This window comes from Falco naumanni, chromosome 7, assembly GCF_017639655.2.
Source record: "Falco naumanni isolate bFalNau1 chromosome 7, bFalNau1.pat, whole genome shotgun sequence".
Taxonomy (NCBI): Eukaryota; Metazoa; Chordata; class Aves; order Falconiformes; family Falconidae; genus Falco; species Falco naumanni.
In genome coordinates, this window is record NC_054060.1 from 64,096,101 (window position 1) to 64,121,900 (window position 25,800).

General features: G+C 47.6%; 1 protein-coding gene across 5 annotated transcripts in view; it reads left to right on the top strand.

Moving 5' to 3' along the window:
* Nucleotides 1-5,107: 5,107 nt before the first annotated feature.
* FLVCR2 (FLVCR heme transporter 2) overlaps nucleotides 5,108-25,800 on the top strand; it is a 41,468-nt gene continuing 20,775 nt past the window's right edge. For 3 of the 5 annotated variants that reach the window (XM_040601096.1, XM_040601099.1, XM_040601098.1), the window contains exons 1-4: nucleotides 5,109-5,704; nucleotides 19,063-19,204; nucleotides 20,426-20,566; nucleotides 25,410-25,477. In XM_040601096.1, the coding sequence (XP_040457030.1) occupies nucleotides 5,210-5,704; nucleotides 19,063-19,204; nucleotides 20,426-20,566; nucleotides 25,410-25,477 (846 nt within the window). In that variant the 5' untranslated portion in view covers nucleotides 5,109-5,209. Of the gene's footprint in view, nucleotides 5,705-19,062; nucleotides 19,205-20,425; nucleotides 20,567-25,409; nucleotides 25,478-25,800 lie in introns of all 5 variants that reach the window. The other 2 variants (XM_040601097.1, XM_040601100.1) reach the window with 2 other exon arrangements.

The following is a 25,800-nucleotide window of genomic DNA, read 5'->3' on the forward strand; positions in this document are numbered from 1 at the left end:
TCTCATCCGGCCAGATCAGAGCATGGGGCTGAGTAAGTTAATATCTGTTTGCAGAAGGCCACGCAGAGGTAGTATAACCACCCTGTCTCTCGAGGGCTGTGCACTAACCAACAACGGCACGTCTGAGGTACCATGGGTACGATGGCTCTTCCATGCCGCATGCTCCTTTGTTACGGCCTTTTCTGGCTGCAAGAAGGCAGCTGCGAATATTAGCACCTCAGCCATGCCATCCCATGTACTCTTTGCAGTTCAGACCTATATGATCCATCCATACAAATGTTAAACTTCAACTGGACAGAGTTAAATTAAAGCCATTGCTGTGTTAAAGCCAGGCTTTGAACGAGGAAATAAGATCTGTGAAGAGGTGGTAATTCAAGCTGCTGTTGGGCAAGCCCTTGCAGCTAAGGTTTGAAGGTAATTAGGACAGTTGCATTGACAATGGTCCTGCCCCTGGCAGGGCCACAGGCAAATCACCTTAACTTTGTGTGCCCCCGTTTCCCCTGTAAAACAGATGTAGTGATGCATCCCCAGTGAAGTTCTCCGAGACCTACACATGAGATATGCTGAAAGGATGCAAAACATTATTTCCCTTCCTTGAGTTATGCTTTTGAAAGGCCTTACACTTTGAAGAAGCTAGGTTTGGTGCTCAATGTTATCCTCCCCCCACACCCCAGCTTTGGTGGTTCTGATGGCTGCAGTCTTCTCTAGATGAGATTTTAGATGGTGCAACTAAGCCATCACGTTCTGTGTAGAGGAAGGTAATTCTTGCAAAATTTTGAATGCTGTCAGAGGCTGCATGGTGCACCACAATAAATGTAGTTGTCCATCATTGTGCGTGGCCCCATACCTTTACACAGGAAAAGTAACAGGAAAGACTCATGAGGGTTTAGGCTATCAAAAGAATCACGTATCTAACCCACAGCAATACACTAACCCACTGCATTTATAAACGTTACGCTGGGTCCTGTGTTCTGGCTGCTCCTGGGATGCAGAAGCTGTAGGTGCCAGCAGAGGACTCGCAGCCCGCCCCGCTCCAGTGGCAACGAGGTGGCCTTTGTCCCACCGGGCTGCCCTTGCCAGCCCATGCTGCACCGAGTGTCCCCAGCTGTGCATCCAGTGTGACCAGAACAACTGGGTGGCTCTGCCAGCTATGCTAGTCTTGCCATTTGGTCTAGTGATACAACTATCTCACTTTTGAACATCTCCACTAAAGTAGTTTGGGTGCTGAAACCCGTATAAAACATTCTTCCTCCACCACCAAAGACCTTGTGTGATCTCCCCTGCGATGTCTGTGTGTGGGATAGACTGGGAGGTCTCCTGACACCTCTTCTAGACCTTAATCCTATCAGTCAAAATGGGATAGACCACCTGAAGACCTGCACTAGCTAGGCCTTCTAAGTGCCATGGTGAGATTTAGAAGCACAAAACACAATGCTGTGAGCTTGAGAGCAAGGGACGTCCTGTGATCCTGGGAGCTTACACACTTCCCATTTAGAGGGAACCTAAGCATCCTCTTAAGTCTCTGCAGGAACCGCATGGCCAGAAGATCCAGTAAGATTCCCCAGTACCTGCTTTTCCCTGGCAACTTTCACCCTTTGTCCACCTACTCCTTGAACTTCTGGTCCAGTGTGGAAGAGAAAAGGCATCAAGGAATTATTCTTTTCACAATAATTTTCTAATATGCCTCCTGCACACCTTCCAGGCCAGTTCCCAGCCCCCATTTGTTGTGGCCTTGCTTGTCATTGAGGCCTGTTTCCACCCACTAGAAATCAGAAAGCTGGGTTACCATCGCCTGCATCATCCCTAGTGTTTGTATTTATTGGGTGTGCTTTCAGAAAACCAAGCTTGTTCCAAGGAATGTTCTTCAGGCCTTATAGAACATAAAGGAATTGCATGTACTCATTGGTCATAAAGGTAGAGTATGTTCCAAGAGTGTCAGAAGTTGGATTTCTTGAGATCAGTAAGGAAGCCAGAGATGTTAGGCTCTATCTGATGGCCTGTAGCATTACATTGTACATTTGTACATATGTACAAAAACTGTAGCATTTGGCCCTGCTTCTGCCTCTGGTTTAGTGCCTTCCAACCTCACAGATACTTCTGGCGACAGGATCCTGTAACCTTTTAAGCACTTGTGTCAGTCTCCATCTAAAGGAGATTTCCCTCTAGCTTTAAAATCCACTTCAAGGGGTTGTCCTGAAATATAAATAATTTTTCATGGCTAAGAAATTTTTATATAAAGACGCTCTGATGAGGGAAATCCAAAAGCAGCTGTGGTATTGCTTCAAGAAGGGAAAGAGGCTCTTCTGAGTAGAAACAGATGCAGCAATGAAGAAAGAAAGAAATGCAAAGCACAGGAGTTCTATTTCGGTCCAGAAACTGGCGAAGGATATAAAGGGGCGATTGAACAGTTCACATAGTCAGAAACAAAACAAAACAGCCCTGAAATCAGAGGAGTTCTGGGAAATGTGGGCCTATAGGTATGAAAAATACTTGACTAAATTGGCTTTGGGGGAGCCAGGCTTGCTTTCCCGCCTGGCTCATGTTCACTTGACAGGCTGCAGGCACCAGGGGCTGGGAGCTACCTTCTTCCACCTACTTTCAGCTGTAATTTCAGCAGGGTCTGTGTTTTAGTTGTTTTTGATTCACCGTTTGCCTTTTCTGATTGGACTAAGACATCGGTTTAGTGTGAACAAATGCACCTTGCTTGGCAGGCTCTGGCTTGCTATGGACTTTTTGTTGGTGATGGGCAAAACTGAGGATTTTCCAGAGAAATTTATGAGCTGAAGGTGGGACTAAAACACAGCTCAAGATGACAAACTGCTTCTGACTCCAGTTTGGAGCAGGGCTGGTGGGAGGCAAAGGACCCAGCGTGTGTTGCTTATTCCTCTCCCATGTATCTAAAGATTTTTCGATGTGTGTGCTTTTTTAAGTCACATGTAAAGAAATTTAACTGTTCCCAGTTTTCCTGACGTATGACAATGTCTCCTCAACTCCTTTATTTTTTCTGCATACTCTTTCTGCTTTTTCTTTTTCGGTGACTTAAGCCTGAAACCCACATTGAGTCCCTGTTAGCCACTGATACCTTCCTCTTTGCTGCCCAGAGACCTTTCACTACAGCAGACTGCCATACAGTCCTACCTCCGTTATCCTGCATTTATCCAAGTTTACAAATTAAAGGTGCCACAGACTCTGATAACACTTTCAGTTACAGGTAGCTAAAGCTACAGTCCTGAAGCCATACAGACCTAAATATAGCATGAAGGTGACATATTTAAGTTAGCCTAGAGCAACTTAAATAACGTCTTACCATCTGCAGATTTTGCTCCTCGCTTGGCTTTCGGGATTATTAATAAGTGATGCTCCTCTGAGCAAACTCAAGTTTGCCATGCTAAACCCAGCCTGTTTATTTCTTTTCTTGATCTTTGCTTTTTGACTGCTTTTTAATCAATGATGGTGATTATCTCTGGGTAACTTTGATTTCTTTATAATAGTGTGGAGAGTTTTGTAAAGACCTTTTCAAATCTGATAAACCTAGAAGTTAATTTTCTGTGCTATTTTACTGTTATATCCTTAGAGTTCTCAGACTAAGGAGCTGTTGGACCGTGACAGTCCTTTTCCTGCTCCATTTCACCTCTGCACTCTCTGTACTGCTATCGCTTACTGCATTCCTGATACATTTAAATCACAAATCTATTAGAACAAATTCCTGTTCTTTCTGTTGTCTCAGGACAGAACTTGGAGTAACTTCGGGTGCCTAACCTAATAATAAGTGGGACTGAAAACCTCTTTTCTGGCTTTTGCTTCTGAATTTGCCTTTCCTGTTTATTATGTAAAAGGACCATATTATGGTTATGTTGTACTATCATAAGCATCCCAGGTGAGGCTGGAGGTTTGCTGGCAAAGCTGCGGCCTGAGGAGGGGGAGTAGGAAGGTTTGCAGCTCTGCCCTGCGGTGCTTTCAGCAGAGCACATAGGGAAGGCTGCGCCGGCTCTGCTTGTCTCCAGCTGTGCTCTTTGCCACTCTGCTGGGAGTAGGAAACACAAGGGGGTGACAAGAAGTGAGCTCTGGGAGGATATACAGCAAGAACCACTGAAAATGACATTTGCTCCTCTGGGAATAATTTATCCAAAGCTAAAGTGTCTACTTTTGCTCCTGGCTGTAGTCAGGTGGATAGCTGAGGACAGCATTCCACAAAGTAAATACAAGCCTGAGAAACTTCACTTTTTCATTCTCTGACCCCAGCCTTTGTTTCAGGAGTATCGCATCCCAAAGACAGGTCATTGCCCCCATTTTTCCAAGTGAACTTTGAGCTGTATGTTTAATGCTGGAAGAGAGCTGAACAGCGCTAGCATGCAACCAAGCCCACATTTTAAAGCTCATGCCGAGTAATTGTACAATTCAGATAACACTATGTTAATTAAATGAACTGCAGGTCATAAGTGATCTCCAGGCAGGAATCCATCAGTGTGGTACATTGCTAAAGAGGAAAACAAGAGCTGACTCATTAACCGCAAGATCCCCATGAGGATGAAAACAAACATCACTTTTGGCTTTTGCTTCAGTTGCATTGAGATGTTTTGATTTTGACTTCACTGGATGTTTTCACTTTGTAGTGTGCCATGCCATGAAAAAAAAGTAATAAAAAAATCGGGACCCAGCTCAAATGAAACCCAGGTTCATCCTCCGGGTGCCCACCCTGGCATCTGGCTGGGTCAGGCACTGCTCAGAGGCACACGGCCTGCACCCAGGACACGGGGCTGGGGCCGGCTGTGTCCATCGGCCTCTCCTGCACCAGGCTGGCCGCTCCTGTCCCGGGCCTCCCGCTCCTGCCCCGGGCCTCCCGCTCCTGCCCTGGGCTGCTCCTGCCCCGGGCCTCCCGCTCCTGCCCCGGGGCCGCTCGGCGAGGCCCGGCTGCGGCGGCCGTGGGGACGGGGCCGCTACCCCCGCTCCACAGGTGCGGCGGCGGGGCCGGCCGTGCCCCCGGGCGGTGGGAGGCGCTTCCCGCCCCCGCGGCGGGGCGGGGCGGAGGGCAGGCCGGGCCGGGCCGGGCCGGGGGCGGTGGCGGCGGCGGCGGCACCTCCCCGCGCGGTGGCAGCCAGTGAGCGCGGCGGGGGCGGCCGGGCGGGGTTTCCCGGCCAGGTGGGTGCCGGCGAGGAGCGGAGCCGGGCCGGGAAGGGCCGGGCTGGGCCGGTCGGCCTTCGCTGGCAGCATGGTGCGGCAGGAGCCTGCCGGGGCGGCGCGGGAGGCCGCCGCTGTCAGCGCCGAGGTGCGGCTGTCCCGGCGTCGCTGGGCCGTGCTGCTGCTCTTCAGCAGCTACTCCCTGTGCAACGCCTTCCAGTGGATCCAGTACGGCAGCATCCACAACATCTTCGTGCGCTTCTACGATGTGAGTGCCTTCGCCATCAACTGGCTCTCCATGAGCTACATGCTCACCTACATCCCCCTGCTCTTCCCCGTTGCCTGGCTGCTGGACAGGAGGGGCCTCCGCCTCATCGCCCTGGCCGGCTCGGCCCTCAACGCCCTGGGCGCCTGGGTGAAGCTGGGCAGCCTGAAGCCGCACCTCTTCCCCGTCACCGTCCTGGGGCAGGTCATCTGCTCCCTGGCCCAGGTCTTCATCCTGGGCATGCCCTCGCGCATCGCCTCCGTCTGGTTTGGCCCCCGCGAGGTCTCCACCGCCTGCTCCATTGCTGTCTTCGGCAACCAGGTAACGGCCGCTGGCCTCAGCCAAGGCGGGGAGGGCGGCAGGAGGCGGGCAGGGCCTGGAGGGCGGCAGCGGGGACGTGAGGCGCACGCACAAAATTCCCCTTGGGAAACTCCTCCGGCACCTGGAGGGACGCAGCAGGGGCTGGCGGTGGGCCGGCACACCGAGGGCAGCGGGGCCTCAGGCTGCGAGGCTGGGGGCAGCGTGGGTGCTGGGTACGGCTCTGGCTCTGGGGAGTGTGTGGACTGGGGGTCTTCTCCAGTGCTGCCCTTCTCCTCCGTGTGGGAATCTCCAGGCCAGGGCTTTGGTTCAGCGGAACCATGGGTGGACTGGAGGGGAATGTGTGGTGCTGGGAAATGGGCTTTAGGCAGAGGGTCCTGTAAACCTCCCATCTGCGGTGGCATCTGGACTTGACGCTGCGATATCCTCCCACTGACGACAAGATGGGACGAAGGAGGTTAGCTGTTTGCTGAAAAGAGTTCTTGTGACTGAGCCTTGGGGAAAAAGAGCTTTAGCACTATCATACCTGCTAAAAAGTAGGTACAGAGTTTCCACAAGCAGTTGCTTTGGAAAGAAACAAACCTTCCATCAGGTTAGGACGAGGCAAGCTCCCGGAGCACTCTTGTATCAAGGTGGGTCAGGGAGGCCAGCAGCCCGCAGTTGCTCAAGCTGTGGTGGGCTTTTCTTGTAGCCACCTAGTGCTCAGAGGAGATAATTTTTTCCACAATTTTGAAAGGACCAGGAAAAGAGCTTCTTGACCCTTGCACCAGAACACCCACTCAGCCCTGTTGCATGAAGCAGATAGGCCAATAGTGTGATGCAATGGGGCGTAAGCGAAGCAAGTCTGGCTCTGCAATGCTGACGCAGAGATGAGGCAAGCAGAACCTGGCCTTAGCTGCTAGGCTGGACCTGTGCCCCTTGCTTTGAGACCCAATATACTACCCTGCACATATCTGTGCACCATCCTGGACCATCCTTGATTCAGCCTGTGTGTGGCTGCTATTCGGATTGCAATGTTTTGCAATTTGGGTAGTTTCTAGTGTGTGGTCCTTCCTCACAGATACCTGTGTGCAATAGGTTTGAGGTCTCCTTTCCCCACATTCCTGGGTTTCTGTATTTATTTAAATACTGCTGAGACAAAAAGAGGTGAATACTCGGAGACGGTACTTGAAGAGCTGAAGTTTGTGGAACAGCACTAGGGAATTAAGGAGACTGGTTTACATCTTTTGGAAAGAGGAAGCATACTTCTCTTTCTCTGCGTGAATCTACTTTACTCTTTGCTCTTACCACCCAGCCTAGTGGGCTGGTTTTTATGTGTTTTAAATGAGTTAGTGTGGAAGGCATTTAACTTGGCATGAGCACTCTGCTGATTTAGGAGTAAATAAGTAACTACGCATTTTGCTGTCAGGTTTTTTTTTTTATTGTTTAGGTGCAGTAACTCAACCGTATGTGGTATCCTCATTGTCCTAAAAGGAGCGGGTTAGTATAATGGTTGTGAAAAGCAAACTTTGGCTACACTGGTGCTCTGCACACTGCCCTGGGGGTTGAAATGACATGGCAATGAGACCTCAGTTTAGTACATAGTCTTGGCTTTGTAAGCCCAGACTTTCATTTTAGAGAATTGGAGAAGTCAGAAATGGCAGTGGCTTAAGGCAGGGTGTGCTCCATAGGAAGGACCTATTCATTCCCTTAGTCAAGGGTCCTGAGGTGCGTAATCACAGTGAGTGAAAAGTAGCTGTTTTGTTTGCTGTTGATGTTGAGCGGGGTGAAGAAACAGAGGCATCCTTTTATCCTGACTCTGCAGTTAAAGACTGTGTTTTAGGGAGTGTTAGCAAAGGATATAATATAGCGGGTTTGTAATTGCAGTATGCCAGTATGGCAAATTATTCCCTATGCTCATTCCTCTGCAACTGTATGACAGTTTTCCTTTCCTTGCCACGTCAGTTACAAATCATCAGGGTGGAAAACTCTGTCGTGAGTTGTTACCATGACGGTGATTATTGAATGCCGAGCACCGGTGTCCCTCTACATCAGGAACTGCAGCCAGCTACATGGAGGAGTGGGGCAGTGTCCCTGCTTCTCTGATACACTTGCTGTCTTTCTGCTCCTACCCTCTCAGCCTTAGGCAGCACTTAAGCAGCACTGTCCCGAGGAGAGCCCTGCCTGCTGGTTCACGAGGATCTGCCAGGGTGATGTCTGCTTAGGATGCCGCTGCTGCTTGCTGAGTGATGGTAACCTTCAGGTTCAAAGTTAGCCCTGGAGAGTAAATCCTTGAATCAGTCAGACTGGGTATGAAATATCTTTTATAAAACAAACCAACCCTAGCAGATTATCAGATTCTCCTCACTTGTTTCTGGTCATGTGCTGGCTGTGGTATCTGAAGTGCAAAGAAGGCTTAGATTGAGCACTCCTGAATCAAAGCTGGAGAGCTTCTAGAAGAGAAGAGCATCAACACCTGTGGAAGAAGAGATCACATTCTCTTGTTCACCTGCTGCTGGTTTTTATGACATTTTACTTTTCCCCATTTTAACAGGGAGATGCATAGGGTTTTCTGTTCTTTTTCATTGTGCATCTATGGGGAGGTGTAGAATGACGTTTACTTGCATGTTGGATAATTTGGCATTAAAATGTTAGTGTTACTAAAATATTACCAGCATCTCATTGCTTAAAAGACTAGGAAAAATCTACATGGGGTCTTTTCCTCAGGCCCAAAGTCTAGGGTAAGGGACCAGAAGTGTTTTGGAGAGTTCACTAATGTCCTTCAGATGTGTTTTGAATATTGGGCTGAGTATGTCTGACACGCTTGTGAAATACAGCCGTTAGTAGTAGCGTGTGCGCTACATTCTCAGTAGTGTCACTTGTGGAGGAGCTTGGTGCCGGGCATCTACATGAATTCCCATGCACAAGAGGTGGGCAGGAGAGAGCGGTTTGTGTAAGGCCATACATTTAGTGTATTGATTCACCAGGCTGTTCCCTGTTTAGGGCCACGGTTCAGACCTGACGGGTTGGAGCAAACGGGCTTCTGATTTCTGTGTTGGAGGGAAACTGTCCCCTTGTCCTCTCTGCTGACAGGACCACAGCGGGAAGAAATGCTGACGTACTAGCATTTGCAGGAGTATGTCCTTGCTGGAGCAGCAGGCCTTGCCCTTCCTTTAACATACTTGCTCTTCTGTCTTTTGGAGATGAAGAAACACGGTGCTGCGGCATGACAGCACTAACACGGTGGTGAGGGATGTTTAGATAACGAGTTAAATTCTCATGGCTTTTTGAGATCTATAAACTGGAGCCTGGGTGGCCAGGTAACCAGCTCTCTGTTTCAGCTTCCATGGTGTGTGCTGGACTGCTGTGCTTGGGCCATGCGTCTTCATGCATCATTCTTACTGCTGTATCTCCCTGTTGTCCCTTGGTGGGCAAGGGACATGGGTGGCATGCAGTAACTGGGAGTGTGTAACTGTGCTGCACAGGGGCAATGAAAGAACATCTGTGTTTGTGACCTTGTATTGCCACCAGTGGTGGTAATTTTTTTGATTGAAAGAGACCTTGTTCCTGGCTTGTGCCATTCTGACAAAGAGAAACAAGCAGCTGATGGGCTTGGGAGTGAGGATGCAGGTGTGTTAGATGATCTTTCTGCTGCAGTTTTGCCTCTTCACTTTTTGACAGGGATTGATGAAGGGTGTTGGTGTGGTTTGGGAGGAAAGAAGCCTTCAGCTTCATATGAAACTCTGCCTCTGGGGGAAAAATGATGCAGCACCATACTGATGTTCTGGTCCTTGTTCTGATGCAGCTGGCATGTGACTTCAGACATTTAGGGCTTCCGTAACAGACAGCCTGAGGCAGGGCTTTGAGGTGCTATCTGCAGACTGATGGGGCTATCAGTCTGGCAGTGATTAGATGATGGCTTTTAAAGTGGACAAACTGGATTATAAACCCTGAAATGTGCTCTCTCCTGATGGGTCCTTTCCTCTTGTGAACTGGGGGAAAGAGTCTTCGTGGGGTAGTGGGTGGGATGGGTGTTGCTGAATAATCTGGTCTGCAGTACCTGAATTGCCATTGGTTTTGTGCTGTTTGTGCTGAGCATGTGCTGCTATTTGCCTCACTGCTAACTTTTCTGTACCTTTTGCCCTTCAGGGAAGCCAGCATCTGAAAGTCTAAGAAGTGGTGTAGAAATGGAGCACAACCTGTGGATTTCCTGTCTTCGAGTGGACTTCTAGATCTCTTTGGCTGTTCTGTCCCTGCTGGAGGTTCCCCAAGTCTTCAGATGAGATTTGATCCCTGTTAGAAATAGGGCAGGTGGTGGTCTGCCTCACATCCCTCTGTAGCTTGGCCCTGTATCTCCCAGGGTTTTAGCTATTAGAATAGAGAAGACTTTAGCGAGGAACCAAGAGAAGCTGGTAGTGGCAGTAGTTAATGGTTGACATTCTCCAGCCCTGGATCCTTTCCCCTGTAAAGAAGGGCAGGGTGCATCAGAGCAGTTGGATTACAAGGAGTGCTGTGTGGCCAGCTCTCCGAGATCCTGGACGTGGCTTACTGTGGGAGGGCGTGCTGACCAAATAGCAACGTGGCTTTCTCAGGAATGCCTAATTTTCTGTAAATGGACACTGGAGCCTGAAATGAACTTTTTATACTCATTTATCTGGTGCTCCTGTCCCAGCCGTACAGCAAAGGCAGCTCCCCCTTCTCCCTCACAGAAGCAGTAGGCTTCTGGGTTACGTTCTGTGGAAGTTGCATGGGAGTTAAATGAATGGCTGCAGTGTTTTTGCTGGGAGGGGCTGCTCTGTGGCACCCTCAGCACTTGCCCCTGCAGGACCCCTCGGGGATGGCTATGTTTGATGACTGTAATTAGTCCTTGACCAAAGTGTTACATCCCAACTGAGGATTCCAGCAGCAGCTGAGGTATCTGTCAGAGCTGAAACCCCTCCCTTCAGCTTTACTCTTTTATCTACTGCTGTGTTGTTTTGCTGCGTTGCGTTTTTTTCCCAGTAAAGGGGGGAAGGTGCATTCAAGGCTGAGAGGCCCTGAATGACTTGCATGAAGAAGTAGTTTTCATCATATTAAGCAGTATGAGATGATGTCACAGAAGCAGAAGTGTGTTGAGGAAGGGAGTTGGCCTTGCTTCCAGAAGAGCTTTAATTGTGCAAGTGCAGTTTGAAAAAATACATTATCTCCCACATCAGTGGGAGAGTAAAAAAGAGCCTAAGCCCTATCTTATCTTGTCACAAGGCCTGGATTACAATTTTTCCTTTCACAACTTGGGTCCTTTCTGCTTCTTAAAACACTGCAAGAAAGGTGACTAAACTGGTTCCCAAACATTTAGGTATGTTGACTTTCTGACTATTTGGATTTCACAGGTTCTTTTAGTTTTGCTGTCAGTGGTATGGAAGAAGCATATCCTGGACAGCAATCCATACAAAAATAAGCTGGGTAGGAACTGTCAGCTTCTACTTTACACAGCTCTTCATCTGAGTATTTGCAATTCTACTGTAGCATTTTATATAGAAAGGCAGCTGGGACCTGTGCTGATAGCAAAGGACTGGGAAGCTGACGATAGGAGTCAAGGTGTGAGAAGGGGGTGGCTGTCTGCTTTCTGCAGATTGCGATACATGAATTGTAGGGTCAGAAAGTTTAGCTGCTCCTGTAAAAACATCATGGTTATAGTGTGGGAGGCACCTACAGTTAGAAAAGGAGGGCGCACCACAGGGCAGAGCTTTGTCCTGCAGACAAGAGTAGAGGAAGAGGCTGTGTTGCCCAGGGCTTTGGAATAGGTACCTCCTCAGAGGGATTCCCTGAGTGAATGGAAATCCAGGTCTGCTGCATTTAATTATGCTGGCAGAACTGTCGGACAGGCATCTGGCACGGGTCCCGTGTGTTTTGACCTTGGTTCAGAGTTCCCCTCTCATACATGTAACAGCAATGCAGTGAGGAGAGCCCTTCTGTTCCCCTTCATAAGGGCTTTCTTACTCCAACAAGAGGTGCATTGTTCAGATCCAGCAAACTCTGCAGCTTCCCCCTCCTCCCACCTGTCAGATGTATCCTTTTGCCGCTACCAGTTATGTTCTGCATCTTTGCACTGGTTTGCGTTACAGGGTAGCTGGTGTGGGCTTTGTGACACCCTGATCTAGTCTCAGCTGTTACTGAACAGCACAGACGTTGCTGTACTTGGCTTGTGCATTTTGTCTGTAAGATTTTTGGAGATACAAACTATTGAGGTAGTGGTGATCGGAGATGGAGGTTTCTAGAAGGACAGCAGTTGCAGTGTGCACGCTTCCTACTCTTCACTGAGAACCTTATCTTCCCTGGTGATAATATTGTCGGGTCAGTTCTCATCGTTCATTTGGGGAATCTCAACAGGATTTGTTTCTAAGCTCTTGGTATCTGAAGCCACTTATCTTAGAACCAAGTATAATTAAAAAAATACAAAACAAAACCCCAAACCACTTTTACTGTTGTGTCTGGAGAACAACAACTTGAAAATGTGAAGCCCTGTAGACTTAGATGTATCTGTCAGAAAACACGGACATCAGTGTGTACAGCAGGACCGACTTGTTAAAATGATGATGTCAGTCATTTTCTTCCAAAGCATGGTAGTCCCTCTGGTTTTCTAGAGCATTCTTCATCTCTGTGTTCCTTGGTTGATGTGGGTGTTGAGGATTAGAGGTAGCATTGTGTGTTCTGTAAGTAAATGGTTCAAGACTGGTATTGCATCTCTCCAGCAGTTACATGAATCTTTCTGCTCCCCTGCTTTCGGAGGCAGTGGAGGAGGCTCTGTTAGAAATGGAGGGGTGGCCCTGGAGGGAAATGGTTGGTGTGACCCTCAGAAGACTTCTGGCAGTGGCACTGTGTGTGTGGCTCAGCGTAGGGCTGCCAGGAGGGAAGCGTTGGTTTTTTATTCATGCTTTAAAACATTGAATTTGGTGGAGTTTCACAAATGTCCTTCAAAGAGAGGTCTGCAGTGGGTACTTTAGATTCTTCTATTTCTGTTCTCCAGGCTGATCTGGGGTGGTGGTGGTGTGTGTGAAAGATTTAATTCCCAGGTCAAAATGAGTGTTAAAAGACGCTCTTCTGGGAGTGGAAAGGTAGAGGAGCTCCAATGGTGTGTTGACAAAAGCAATGGGCTCTCTTTGCTGAGAGCAGGTGAAAAGTGCTCAGGGAAGGACAGTAAAAGAGTGTGTCCTCTTAACTCTCTGAAGTCTTGGCTTGGGAACTTGCTGAGATTGCGTTGAAATCATAGTGTCTGAAAAGCCTGTTGCATGGTGTTTATCGATGCGTAAACGTCAATATTTTGATTGCTATAGTTCCTGTCCATTTGGCCAAACTAGCATGCTGCTGGCCCCAGGGTTTCCTGGCACTCGTGCCTGCACCGGGCCTCTTGGAACTTCGCATCACATTTCCCTTCCTCCCTCCTGATTTCAGTATTTGTAACAGCAGAGTTAGCCGTTTGGTGTGTTTGTGAGCGAGCAGCATGGGGTTTCTGTTGAGTTGTTCTGTTTTACTCCTGGAGGAATACCCTCTGGTCCTGACGCCTCATAGATGGAATCAGTTGAAATAAATTGATTAAGATCTTCCACTGATAGCACTTCAGATTTTTGCCATGCGAAGAGATTCTGTTGATGCAGAAATCTCCCATAAATATCGTGTCATGAACACGGGTGCAAGACTTCATATAGTTCTCCCTTTTTCTTGAATGTTCTCCTTCCACAGTGATCATCTTTTGGCCCTACAGACTTTCTGGCAGGCTTCCTGATTTTGCTGTGTTTTGACTTAGTTTGTAAAGTTGTTCCCCTGCCTTTTTTTGCCTAATAATGGTTTTACTTTAGTCTGGTCCAGCTTGCTCTCTTTTTTTCTTTGCTTCAAGGAATAATGCCTGGGTTTTGAACTGGATGGCGGTTGGTGTTTTTATTTTGGTTTGTTTGTTTTTTGGTTTTTGTTTTTTTTTTTTTTTTGTGTGTTGGTTGTTTTTTTTCTCCCAGCTGTGGTTCCTTTAGTCTGTTCTAAAATCTTTTGCTAATATTCTCTAGGCTTACACTGAGCCTCTGATGCAGTGTCTTTACAGTCTTAATGGCGCTTGCAAGCATTTAATTTCTTTGGCTTCTTTGTTTTGTTTAATAATTTCATTTTAACAAGCTTTTTCCCTTTCAGGCAGCACCCTCTTGCGAGTTAAATACTGCCATAGTGTTTTGGAGGGTGTGTTTTTTTGTTGCTGCTGCAAGGAAGCTGAATTTGAGTGCAGTGCAGAACTGTTCTGTAATATTGATTGTGGTCACACTGTGCTGTTCTAGGTCTAAATCACAAATTGTGCTGCCTCTTATAGGTTATCCTCAGAAAAGAGTATTTATGGAATCAAAAAATGCAGTGTCTGCATCATCCCTGTCGCTTAGCCTGCAAGGGCATTGTCGAAATTTCTCACTGTAGTATTTTTCTGCCTTTGCAGTACCTCTCTCTTTCTATCTTTTAACACTTTAATTGACCTTCTGGGTTTGGTGGTCTCCTCTGTCAATATTTGTGCTTACTTATGGATTTTTATAGGGCTTCTGTATTCCTGTTGCTGACTCTTAGCTTTCTTTGAGGTGGAGACCCACTCCTCCATCGATCATTCATTTACTATTTTTATGCTGATACTGCACCGATTATCTTCCTGCAGCAGACTCTTCGTATTCAAACAGCTAAACTTAAATTAGACATCCCATTTTCCATTTCAAGATTTCAGGTACGTTTATACCATCTTATTAGCCACTTGCTCTTGGTTTTGTTGCCTGTTCTTGTATACGCTTGAATCTTGAATATGGTGGTGGTGTTGGGATTGGTCCTTGACAAAATTCAGGTAGGAAATGCATTCCTTCAATTCTTTACCAGCCTTTAAAGAATAAGGTATCTGAACAGTGCACTCTGCTGTAGTTGTTGACTTCCCTGGTATTATGTTTAAAAATTACCCCAAAGTCACCTTGAAATAAAGTGCTAGCAGTCTGGCTCCTGAGGACAGATTCTTGGACATCAAGACAGTGTTGTGTGTTTTAGGTGTAGGGATGCTGAATGATGTGCTAAATTTTGGGAACTAGAGCTTGTCTATATAGGTCTTGGAAACCTTTCTGCCTGTACAAAAGTTGGAGATGCTAATTTGTATGCTGGTGAGAGGGACTGCACCCTGAACTGTAATGACTGATGGATGGTCTCTGTGAGGAAGGTAGCACACACTGTTACAGCACCAACCTTGTTTTCACGTTGCTATGTTTTCCTAGCCATGATGTGATAGGTATGAAGGGAGACAAGTTATTTTTCCCTTGCTAAGGCATCTTTAAATTTTCTGGTTAACTGGTTACAGTGCTGTCTGTTTGGCTGATGGTAATGTGGGTACTGGCCTGCTGAGAACCAGGCTAAAGATCTCCTTGGGAAAGGTAAAGTACCCGCTGTATAATACTCATTGTGTTGTTGAGAGCTTGGCTTCGTTGCTAAAAATGGTATGAATAATCAATCCAGGGTCTGTGATTATCCTCCAGGAAATCTTCAGTTTTAGTCAAGTCGAGGGACCTCATTTTCATAGGATGAATAACATTAGTTGCTCTGAAATACAAAATGTAGCTCCTTATTGCTATGACTGCTGGGTTTTTTTTTCCCTCTATCACCTAGTCCTTCTCAAGGGTTTAACAAACTCCTGATGGATAAAAGTGATTCCTTTTTTGGGAGGGGAAGGCAGAGTACAAAACATTGATTTATGGTTAGAGAAATAGTTCAGATCTTCTGAAAAGACACCAGCAGTTTCCAAGAGGGCTTGAGTAAGTTAGTGTCCTGTTGGGTAAGTGATGACTATGTGACTTCCCAGTAAAGGATTTCTGAACAATTTGCAAAACAGATTCTCAATGCCCTCTCTGCTAGGTACATCAAGGGAATCCTTACTTTGGTCCTGGAGAAACTTAAATAAAGCCTGAATCTCTCCTTTCTTATTCTTGTTTCACTATGGTTCAGCACCTTGTGGAATTAGCATGTGATTGCAGAGTGCAGGAAGCCAAGAAGCACCTAGGACAGGAATCCTGCCCAGTTCTTCCAAGAATGAAGTGCTGGTAAGACAAAGGAGCAATTTCCAGGGAGGTATGTATTTGTAGACCTTATTTGGTGAAAGGTGGAGGTGTATGTGTGAGACCTGGTATATAAGACCCAGCAGGACTCTTCCCTTGAATGGAAACGAGCAATGCTGAGAGTCTTTCCCTTGACCTTTGGGAATGATAAGGAGATAGGAGTGAAGCCCAGTGTGGCTGTGTCCTGGGCTAAGCAGGCATGCCAGAGCCACAGGCTTGCACTTTGGTGACAAGCAGGGCAAAACAAACATGCTGCAGAGACAAACCGGCTTCCACCCTCTAGGGGTGATCTCTCTGGGCATCTGTTTGGTGCAGTTGCCTTTTCTGTGCAGCTGCAGGCTTCTTTCCCTTGGGCAGAGGAGGAGGAGGCATGCAATTTAATGAAGGTAAGGGCTTGAAGCCTCTAAGCTAGCTGATAGTTGTGCTTATTGGTAGTCAGTGAACCTCAGAGATCAGTGGGCAGTGCAGAGAAGGAGAGCAGACGTGACTCACTGTGACAAGAGGCTGGGGATAGGCCACATCTGCACAAAGTTGAGCTCTGGCAAGTTTAGTCCTGTGTCAGAGGCTGCCTGTGCTGTGTGGGTGTTAGGAAGGTTCAGCCTTCTAATGGTCTCTTAAATTTCCTCCTAAGCTCTTTCAGTCCCTGACTTGCTATCTGGGACAGCACAACTTATGTCTGTCTTCAGTCCATATAACCAACCCCTGAATGTTCTCATTCCTGACAGTGCCCTGAACTAGTGGGGCACACCTGTGATCTCTTGGTGACTCTTCCCACCGGCTCCCTCTGATGTCCCAGCACCAAGAATGGACTCGGCACAGATGCCTGTTGCTGATCCGGACCCAGGCTGTTCCAGGTCCCAGTGGAGGGCACTGTTTGACACAGAAGTTTGACCAGACTTGGTTGAAAATGACTTGTTCATAAGCTAAATAGGGTGTCTGAGTCTAGCAGATAGCTCTGTTTGAAACATAAGCGTTCTTCCTGCTTCAAAAATCCACCAGCTGGATGCATAAGGGAGGGAATTTGTGGAGAGTTTTCCAGGGCTGATTTTTATCCCAACTACCAGATATGGTACCTGAAATGTATTTGTTCTGAAATGTATTTGATCTTGATCCTGGCCAGTGAGTAGACCTTCCAAAATAAGTCCATCAGCATCCCAGAAACATGGAGGAGATATGACAGAGAAAACATGCAGAAAGCACAAGGAGTTTTTGCTGGAAAGCAGCCCAGGCAACGTGTCTGCACTTGTGCCTGGGTTACAGGGCTCCTGGGTCGTTCCACTCTGTATGCTGGCATGCTTGGCTGTGGTTCATGGGCAGCATGCTCCTTGCCTTTCTTAGTCTTTGCTTTCCGTACCTGTAGAGTAATAGACCCTTTCCAGGGACTACGAAGACATCAAGCACTGCAGAATCCTGTAGGGCAGCAGCTGGTTAGTGGTGCTGTCGTGCTGCTGTTCAGTCCTCACTGAGGCATAAACAGTATCCTCTCCAGTCCATTATCTTGGGACAACAGGTCGTGGTGGTGCTAATTGATTCCTATTGATCTAATGTTTCTTACATGGAAGTAGTAAATGCAGTGGGCTTAATTTGACTATATCCTCAGTTCCATGTTTTGCATTCTCCTACCACCTCTCTTAGTGTGATGAGGGCAGCAGATCTATAGAGGCTCTATTGGTGTAGCATGAATAACTACTGTGGGTGGGATTTTTCTATGCTGCTAGACTGTACTGGTTCAGTTAGCACTGTTCTGGTACTCTTCATGCTTTTCTGTCTCCAGGCAAATGGTACAGTCTGCAAAAGAGATTGGAAATCTCCTTTTCAGGCAAGGATGAAAATGGCTGCATGGCCATCTGGCATCTCTCTTGGGTGCTTTCTCAGTCCTTCCATCTATTGGAGGCTCTTGTGTGTGCCTTGTCACTGTCCACAACAGCGAACATAGACTTAAATCAGGAAATAGCAAAAATGAGGGTGTTGCGAAACAAAAAATTGCTTTTGCCCTAAACCGGGGTGAGTGTGCAGAGCATTAAGAGCAAGCAAGAGCTGAGCTTGAGCATGGCTTTTCTTCTGATACCTGAGAGGGCTGCAACTGCTGGGCAGGGCCAGGGAACAGGTAAATACACGGTGCTTGGGAACCAAATGATGATTAAAATGCAGCCACAAACAGTGAAACACAAAGCGGGGTGGAGGGAAGTGGTTTTTTTTAGGCTCCCCTTGTGTTCAGATTATGCATGAATGTGCTGAGTGCACTTTGGGACTCACTTTATGAGGTGTGCTCATAAGCACCAAAGTAGCTATTTCCTACCTCTCCCATTTGAGGGTGGCATTGAAGGTCTGTGCCACTGTCAGTCCCATTTATCAGTGTGGCAAAATCTGTGCTGCTGCAGCTCCTTGTCACTATCCTAGAGAAATAGCTGTGGAGTTAAAAGCCTTAATGTCCTCACTAAAGTGTCAGCTGCCACTGCAGGGACTCCCCAGCTGGACGTGTGGGGCTCTTAGCACAGTGGAGGCCAGAGCTGCAGGGGTTTCATTGTGCAGCCCTTCAGATCAAGCATTTTATCCGGGTGCAGTTGCCAAGCCCCATTACACAATCTTCATGTTTAGGGTACGTGCCGTCGTGCTTCCTTTGCTCTCAACCTTGATGTTTTTCTAGGTTCACCTATTGGTCACAGGGTGAGCCTTGTCTTGGGAGGGGGCTCATTAAGAAACAGCGTCATAAAGTGGCTGAACCAGATTAATATCTCCCTCGTTAGGAGTGAGCAGGTTTCTGTCTCCGCCGTTGCGCTTGTCTGGCTGGAAAATAAATTTGTTCAACTCATTAACCCAGCAAAGAATCGTGGTGAGTTTTGATGGTCTTGTTTTCTGCTGTTTTTGATGAGCAAAATTGGATTACCAGTTGATCAGGCCAGCACCAGAGCAGGTGCAAGGTAGAGTGGGATATGTGTATGGACAGGAACATACATGTGTGTGGGAGGACAGGGGAAGCAAGTCCTTCATCTTGGTGGAGGCAGGTATTCATTCTGCTCAATTCCATTGTAATATGAACGAATATCCTGACAGTTGCCTTGAATATCCTGACAGTTGCAAGTGCAAGGGGGTGCTTCTTTTGACGTAATTGCAATGGGTAGCTGGCTTTTATCTCTCAGTTGTTGGGTGGTAAAGAAGACTTTCAACTTGGTTGTGAAATTGGATTACTCTCAGTTGAGCCCTTACTGGGCATCAGGGGGCTGGGCTGTGGGGTGGTGGCAGTGTTGTGGTTCCATGTCACACCTCTTCATGTCCTCTTTCTCTTCTGCTCAGCTCGGCATTGCTGTGGGCTTTCTAGTCCCTCCAGTTCTGGTTCCCAATGTGGAGGATGTGGAGAAGCTGGCCTACCACATCAGCATCATGTTCTTCATGACCGCAGGTGTGGCCACAGCCCTATTCATCCTGGTCATTATAGGTAAGGAGGTGGGAGCATGCACGTGGAACCACGTGGGACTGAGAAAATCAGCCTCTGTGTGTGAGGGGCCTGTGTCCTAGGAAATGGGCTGAGGAGGTCATCTGGGGATGTGTCCTAGCATGCAGCTGACAGGGTCATGCAGTATCATTTATTGCTGCTTCAAGCCTTTGATGAACAGCAAATGCAGAAGGGAGTACAAGAGATTGTGAGTGAGCCTGCCAAAGTGTTCATTTCATCCTTTACCTGCATAATAAAACACTGGTGTGAATATGGCCTTTAAAAGCCAACAGAAATTTTCAAAGGTTCACAGTCCTCTTGCCTGCAAACAGGGTGCTGGGCTTTGGGTTATGTCTTGGATCTGACTAACTCTTAAGGGCAGGGAGAAATGGGCAGGTTATATGGCATCACAGGAACAAGCTGTTCCCAGGAGAAAAAAAAAGGTTACCAGTTATAATGGGAGAGAAGGAAGCATTAAGAGCAGTAGCCGGACACCAGAGGTACAGTTCCTCTGCTTAACACATGAAGTGGAAGCCAGATCTTTAACATGAAATGCTGGCATGCTCACTGGAGAGCTGAGCTTGTCTGTTGAACTCTGTGTAATTTTTTTTTTTTTAATAGGCACATCTTGGCAGCTTGTTCATGTTGCCTGGTGGCTGAATCAGATGTAGACTTTAAAGAATCTGGGGCAGGGAATAGACAAGTTACAGAAGTGGCTGTCTAGCACCTGGTACAGCGGTATCGCCTTTGACTGGGATTTCTGCATGCCACTTTAATGCTGCTTAGGGACAGCAGATGGCTTGGCCAGCCTAAGAACTGCCAGGCCTGAAATAAAACCTGGCATAGGTCACGGCTCCCTAGGCACTGGGCACTGCAGGGCACCAGGCCATGTTCACCAGCTGGATTTTCCCACTCCGCTTTTGCATTTGTAACTCCACACAACATTTTTGCAACAACTTTGTTGCTGTCAGACACTGTCTACACAGAAAGCTAATTGAAGGCAAGTGTTTCCCCAGCAGCAGGAGTTATTTTTGGAGAGACCCCGTTCCTTCCTGTTTGTGGAGAAGTTCATGCATGGAGACCAAAACTTAAGAGTGGCGGTGTGTTTTGTAGACTTGGTTTTACTAGCCCCTCTGCCATCCCTCAAATGGCTCTACCCACAGTGTGTGCTCAGGCTCCCTGATTGCACTGCTACAAACAGGTGTGCTTTGTGTCTGGTTTCAGTCTTCAAGGAGAAACCCCCACACCCTCCGAGCCGAACTCAGGCCTTGATCCAGTCAAGACCAACAGAGGAGTATTCCTACGTGCAATCAATCCTCCGTCTGCTCCGCAATGCCAACTTTTTGCTGCTTATGGTCACTTACGGTAAGGTCCGGCCTTTCTTGTGTGCAGTTATCACCACTTAGACATGCTTAGCTTCTCCCTCCTTCTCTGTCCTCTGCTGGGAAGGTAGCTGGCCTGAGTTTTTTTTAGGGGAGCGTAAGGATAACTGTGCTACCACACATACCAGGAGTCCTTCTAGCCCAGTAATCTCCAGCAGCGGTTACAGGAAAATGCCTGGGGAAGAACAAAAGCAAGGCAAGTACACAGAGGACAATATGCTCCCACTACTGTTCTCCCAGTCTTAGACTGTTTTCTGCTTAGGGAAATCTCCTTAGCCTGTTGTCTTTTTTTTTTCCTGGTCACTTAGTTGCTTGCAATGAATTAATCTAAGCGCTTACCTAAGATATATGGAGCTGTGTCTGAGTGCAAGTCACAGCAATGAGTAAAAGTCACTTCCCAAGGCAAGGGTATGGCTGCCAAGGATCCCGGTGGAGGTCATGTGGAGCATGCAGATGTGCAGACTGCATCAGCTTCCTTGGAAGTCTCTATGAAGCAAATGGAAGGAAGGATTGGAGGACATCTTCTTTTGCCAGCTGTCCTTGCACACTGGGTTTGTTGCTTACCGCTCTTTGGCAGTCTTGGTCTGTTTCTCTGAGGGCAGTGCAATGTGTTGAATCTGTTCCTGAGGCTGAATTGTCATATGGAAAAGTGTTTTTTCTGTTCAATAGAAAGGCCATCATGATCTATGCTTGGCTGCATAATAGGATATACTGTAGCCAGCTAGCCTGCAGGGACTTCTGTCCTCACTTCCAGCCAGCTTGCTGTGGAAGCTCCTCAGGGGCAAAGTTAAATAGTGTGGGAAGTTCTGCCAGCAGTCGTGCCTAAAGGACCTGGTGGATGAGTAGCCAGGGTGGAAAGTGAGATGGTGGCTTTGTACCTGCTGAGTGTGCTAATGGTCTTTGGAGTTGCTGAAATCTCTGCTCCCTTCTCAGTGCAGTAGTCTTCTGGAAATGCCCCTCTCAGATGGCCCTTAAGCTCTGTTGGTTTGCATTGCAGCTGCTGTTTTTGGGTTTTTTTTGGTTTTTTTCCAGGGGGTTTGATATTAGGTGATCTTTGAAGTCCCTTCCAACCCAAAACATTCTATGATTCTATGATAATACATGATGTCCTCTTAGAAGATGGAGACAGAAAAAACTGTCAGGCAGACTATGTCTGGAAGTTGGATTGTGTCATCTACTTAGTTCACACTTAACCTTCAGGGAAAATAAAGAAGAAAGCATTTGTTCCAATAGATCTGAACAAGTCCTAGAGCAGAGAGGAGGGCTCTGAGTACGAAGAGGATGTTTAGAATCTGACACCTCTGGGATAATCCCTTTCTGATGGTCACAAACAGTGTGGAAAGGCTGTTCAGTGGCTCACAATTCAGTCTGTCTTCCTGATGGTCTGTGCATTTATTCTGTTCCTCTCTGTGTGAGCTTCAAGTCAATCTCCAGCTTGATTTGCAGTGGTGACTGTTACTCAGAGAGGGAACTATGCTGTGAAACTTTTTTTTTTTTAAAAAAACTAGTCTGGCTTTAAAATGGGGAAAGATTTTCCTACTCAAGTCAAAAGTTATGTTGGCCAAGATGTAAGACATCTGCAGCCACATGAGTGTAACTGAGTCATCCTCCCTAGCTAACACAGAGATACCTGCAGCCTCTCTTAGCTTTTGTATTAGCATATGTGTGTCAGGGGAGAGAGGGGGAAGCCTGCTGCTTGTTCATCTCGCCTGGCTGTAGAAAGAATAGGGGTCCTTACATGATGCCAGATCAGAACAAGTCTGCAGACTCTGAGGTCTCGATATTACCAGCAGCTGCCAACTCCTTTCCTGCGGTAAGACTTGCAGTGCTGGAAAAATCGGTGGCGCTGCAGCTATGTTAGTGTTAGTGAACTGTTTGTCAGGAAAACCCTCAGACAGCCTTTTCCCAAAGGCTGCAGTTGCTTCCATAAAGCTGAGGCATAACATGGAATGGGCAATAAGAAATTCTGAGTTTATTGGGTTGGGCTCTACACTGGAGAGCATGTTGCTACTGGGAGGCAGTAGCCAGGAAAAGGGTGGGAAAGGCTGCTAAAGTGGGAGTGATGAGACAGCCCCAAAGAATCATCATTTGGAAAGATGATGGTGCAGTGAGGAGGAGGCAGAGCAGTGAGATCTGCATAAGGAACCATTGTGCAGGAGGATGATGAAGGTGAAGAAGAGGAAGACCAATAGTCTGGCATGCAGGCAATGAGCTGTTTAGCTATAGAAGACTTGGGTTCTACTCTGAGGCTTAATAAGGGCTCCTTTTGGAGCTGTAGGCAATAAACTTTCCCTTTCTGGCCTCTGTGAAATAGAGGAGACACCGTGAGGTCTCAAGAATGTTCTTCTACAGCACGTTACAAGCAAACCATGGTAACTAGCTAATGAATCAGGTGGGGCTGGACCTTCGGATGTCCTGCTCCCAGCTAATAGTACTGGTTTTCCTCAGCTGCATGGGCAATGGGCACTGCCCCACTGGAAGCAACTGTTGCCTGTTTTACGGGCATCGAAACAGCTGTAATTCACAGAGAAACTTCACTGCAACTGTGACATGTGAAATGCCTACAGCTTTTGCCAGCCCTCACAAATGCAAATTCGGCACATTGTCTTGATTCTTAGAATATTTTGCCTGACTCTGGTGCCAAGTGTTGCTGCCAACTCTGCATCGCTTTCTGCCCAGCTTGGGAGCAGGGGCCTTTCTCTCTCTTGGAAATCGTGTGCATCAGAGAGCTGCTGTGAAGCTGGCGTACTGACAGTATCAGCTACCAGAGCAGCGTCTGGCTGTCCTCACAAGGCTGCTGTCCTCTTGGCTTGGCAAGAAGTAGAGGTACACAAATGACTGGTCTGTGTTTATTCTCAGCTTTGAAGTGAAGCAGTAGTGGGTAGAGGGATGGTGCTGATCTGCCACACTCCCATGTCCTGGCACTGCAGTTTGTGGTGTCTCCTAGTGAGCAAGGTGCTCCAGAGGTGGAGATAGGATGAAGCTGAGTTAGGCTCTTGTGGGCTGTTTTGCCATAGCCAAGTGTCGCAAAGAGCCAGCTTTCAAGACTGGAGGGTGCCCTCTTGCTGTGGGCTCTCCAGTTGCTCTCCTCTCTCTCTGGCTGCTGCCCCTGCTGGGTTTCCAGCCTTTTTGAGTAACTTTTGGAAAGTATTAGGTGGATTCCTCCTGCCTAAAGAACGTGTTGCTCTGCTTACTAGCCTCTCCTGTAACCTGACACATGCTTTTGAAGCAGGGAATGTTGTCACAGGCAATTGTGATCCCCTTGTTTGGGATCGCTTGCATAAGATTCTTCATCTGTTCTCTGTGCCATGAAGCTGTGGAATGAGCTCTGCTTAATGTTGTCAGAGATGGCATGTGAAGGAAGTGTGATACCCCCTTCAGCTGCCAATCTTGAGGCTCCTCAGAGTGCTTCGTGAGCTATGTAGGGCAATGCGTATCCAGTGTCGCATTGGAGGAGTGGGCTAGGTGCAGGATCGCCGAGTACTTCAGGGTTAGGGGAGCTGGAGGACTGCAGAGTTAGGGGAGCTCTGGGTTTTGTTCTTTTGTCAAAGCTGTGCCTGCTACACTGCACTTCTGTATCCTGTATTGTGATGTTTCTGCTTTTAGCTGAGGCTGAAAGAAGAAAAGTAGGAACTGGGAACTTGACGTGTATCGTTCTGTCAGGATTACAGGCATCTGTGCCAGAGTTTTTCAAACCCATGCCTCCTTATGGAGCCTGTAGATGTATGAACTGCAGTGGTGAAATCTGTGTCCCCATCCCTCCCCCCCATCAGGATCACCGAAGCCTTGAAGAGAAACTAACTGCAAATGTAAATGACTTTCTGAGAAGAAAGTTGCTTTGACTGTTACAGACCTCATCCACCTGGGGAAGGTTTCTCAGTATCGCCCAAGGTGAGAGTGTAGCCGTTGCAGTACTGCTGGTCCAGTGCCCATGTGGATGTTCTTGTTGACTATAAGCAAAGCTCTTGGGTTTTGTGCACTTTGGGAAGGCGTTTAACTCAACCAGAGTTGCACGTAAGCTGGAGCAGAGTGTCTGAATGGGACTTGACCAGTATCACCCCAACGGTTTCCATTCTCACCTTGGGTGATACTGAGAAACCTTCACCAGGTGGCTGATGCCTCTAACAGTTAATCTAACTTCCCTTTCAGAAAGACAATTACTTTCACAGTTGGGTTTGTTTCTTTTTTTTCAGGCTTCAGTGATATCTTTTAAAATGCAAGACTTTTCCCATGCAGACACACACACCAGGTGCCTTGGGGAAGTGCTGTCTGTGCTTCATCATCAGCCCTGCTCCTGCTTGCCTTCTGGTGTTTCTTGGCTTGGAGAGGATGTTTTTTACTGGCTCTCAGCAGGGAGAGCGCTATCGGGCTCTTCTCTGGGGAAGAAACCACACAGGTCAATGGCACTGGTGTTAATTGAATCCCAGGTCCTTATTAATGTGTGATGCTGAGGCAGGTGCTTTTCTAGTATTTTACCTTGGCTGGGGTGGTAAGAGGTGGATTTGGCTGTGAGGGAGGGTTGAGACCCTATGAAGGACTTGTGAGACCTTTCAGTACCAGAAATGCGCACAGCCCTTTCGCTGCTAAGGTAAGAACCATCTTGAAATGGCAGGGTGCTTCCTCCTGCATGCGGAGATCTGGCTGACCTTGATCTGCATTTCTTTCAGTAACCTGTGTCTAGCCAGTCTGGCTGGCTCTCCCGAGACTTGGCAGCCTTGTTACAGATCGCTGCTCCCAAATCTATCTCTCTCTGCATTTCTAGCCTTTCACTATCCAGCAGGAGAGTAGCAGGCTCTGAATGTACTGCATTTTTATCCCCCTCTCAGGTCTGAATACAGGTTGCTTCTACGCCTTGTCCACTCTGCTGAACAGCATGGTGATCTATCACTACCCAGTAAGTGTATCCAACCCTCATGGCTCTCTGATACTTGCTATTGTCCAGCACTGGTTGCCAAAGGGAAGTCTGTGAGAAATGCAATGTCATAGCACTTCTGGCTGGTGCTGGCACAAGTTGGCTGGCTGGCAGAAGAGTGTTGGTTCCTTTTAGTTCTTTACACCACCCCATGCAAAAGCTGGTAAGCTCTAGCAGACACAGCTCCTTTACACCCTAAATGACAGCATTTTCTTCCTTCACCCTGTTCCTGATAGTGATTTCTGCTGGGACATCTGTACCAGGAGGCTGCCCACACTTGTGCTCTGGTGGCAGAAGGATCGGGT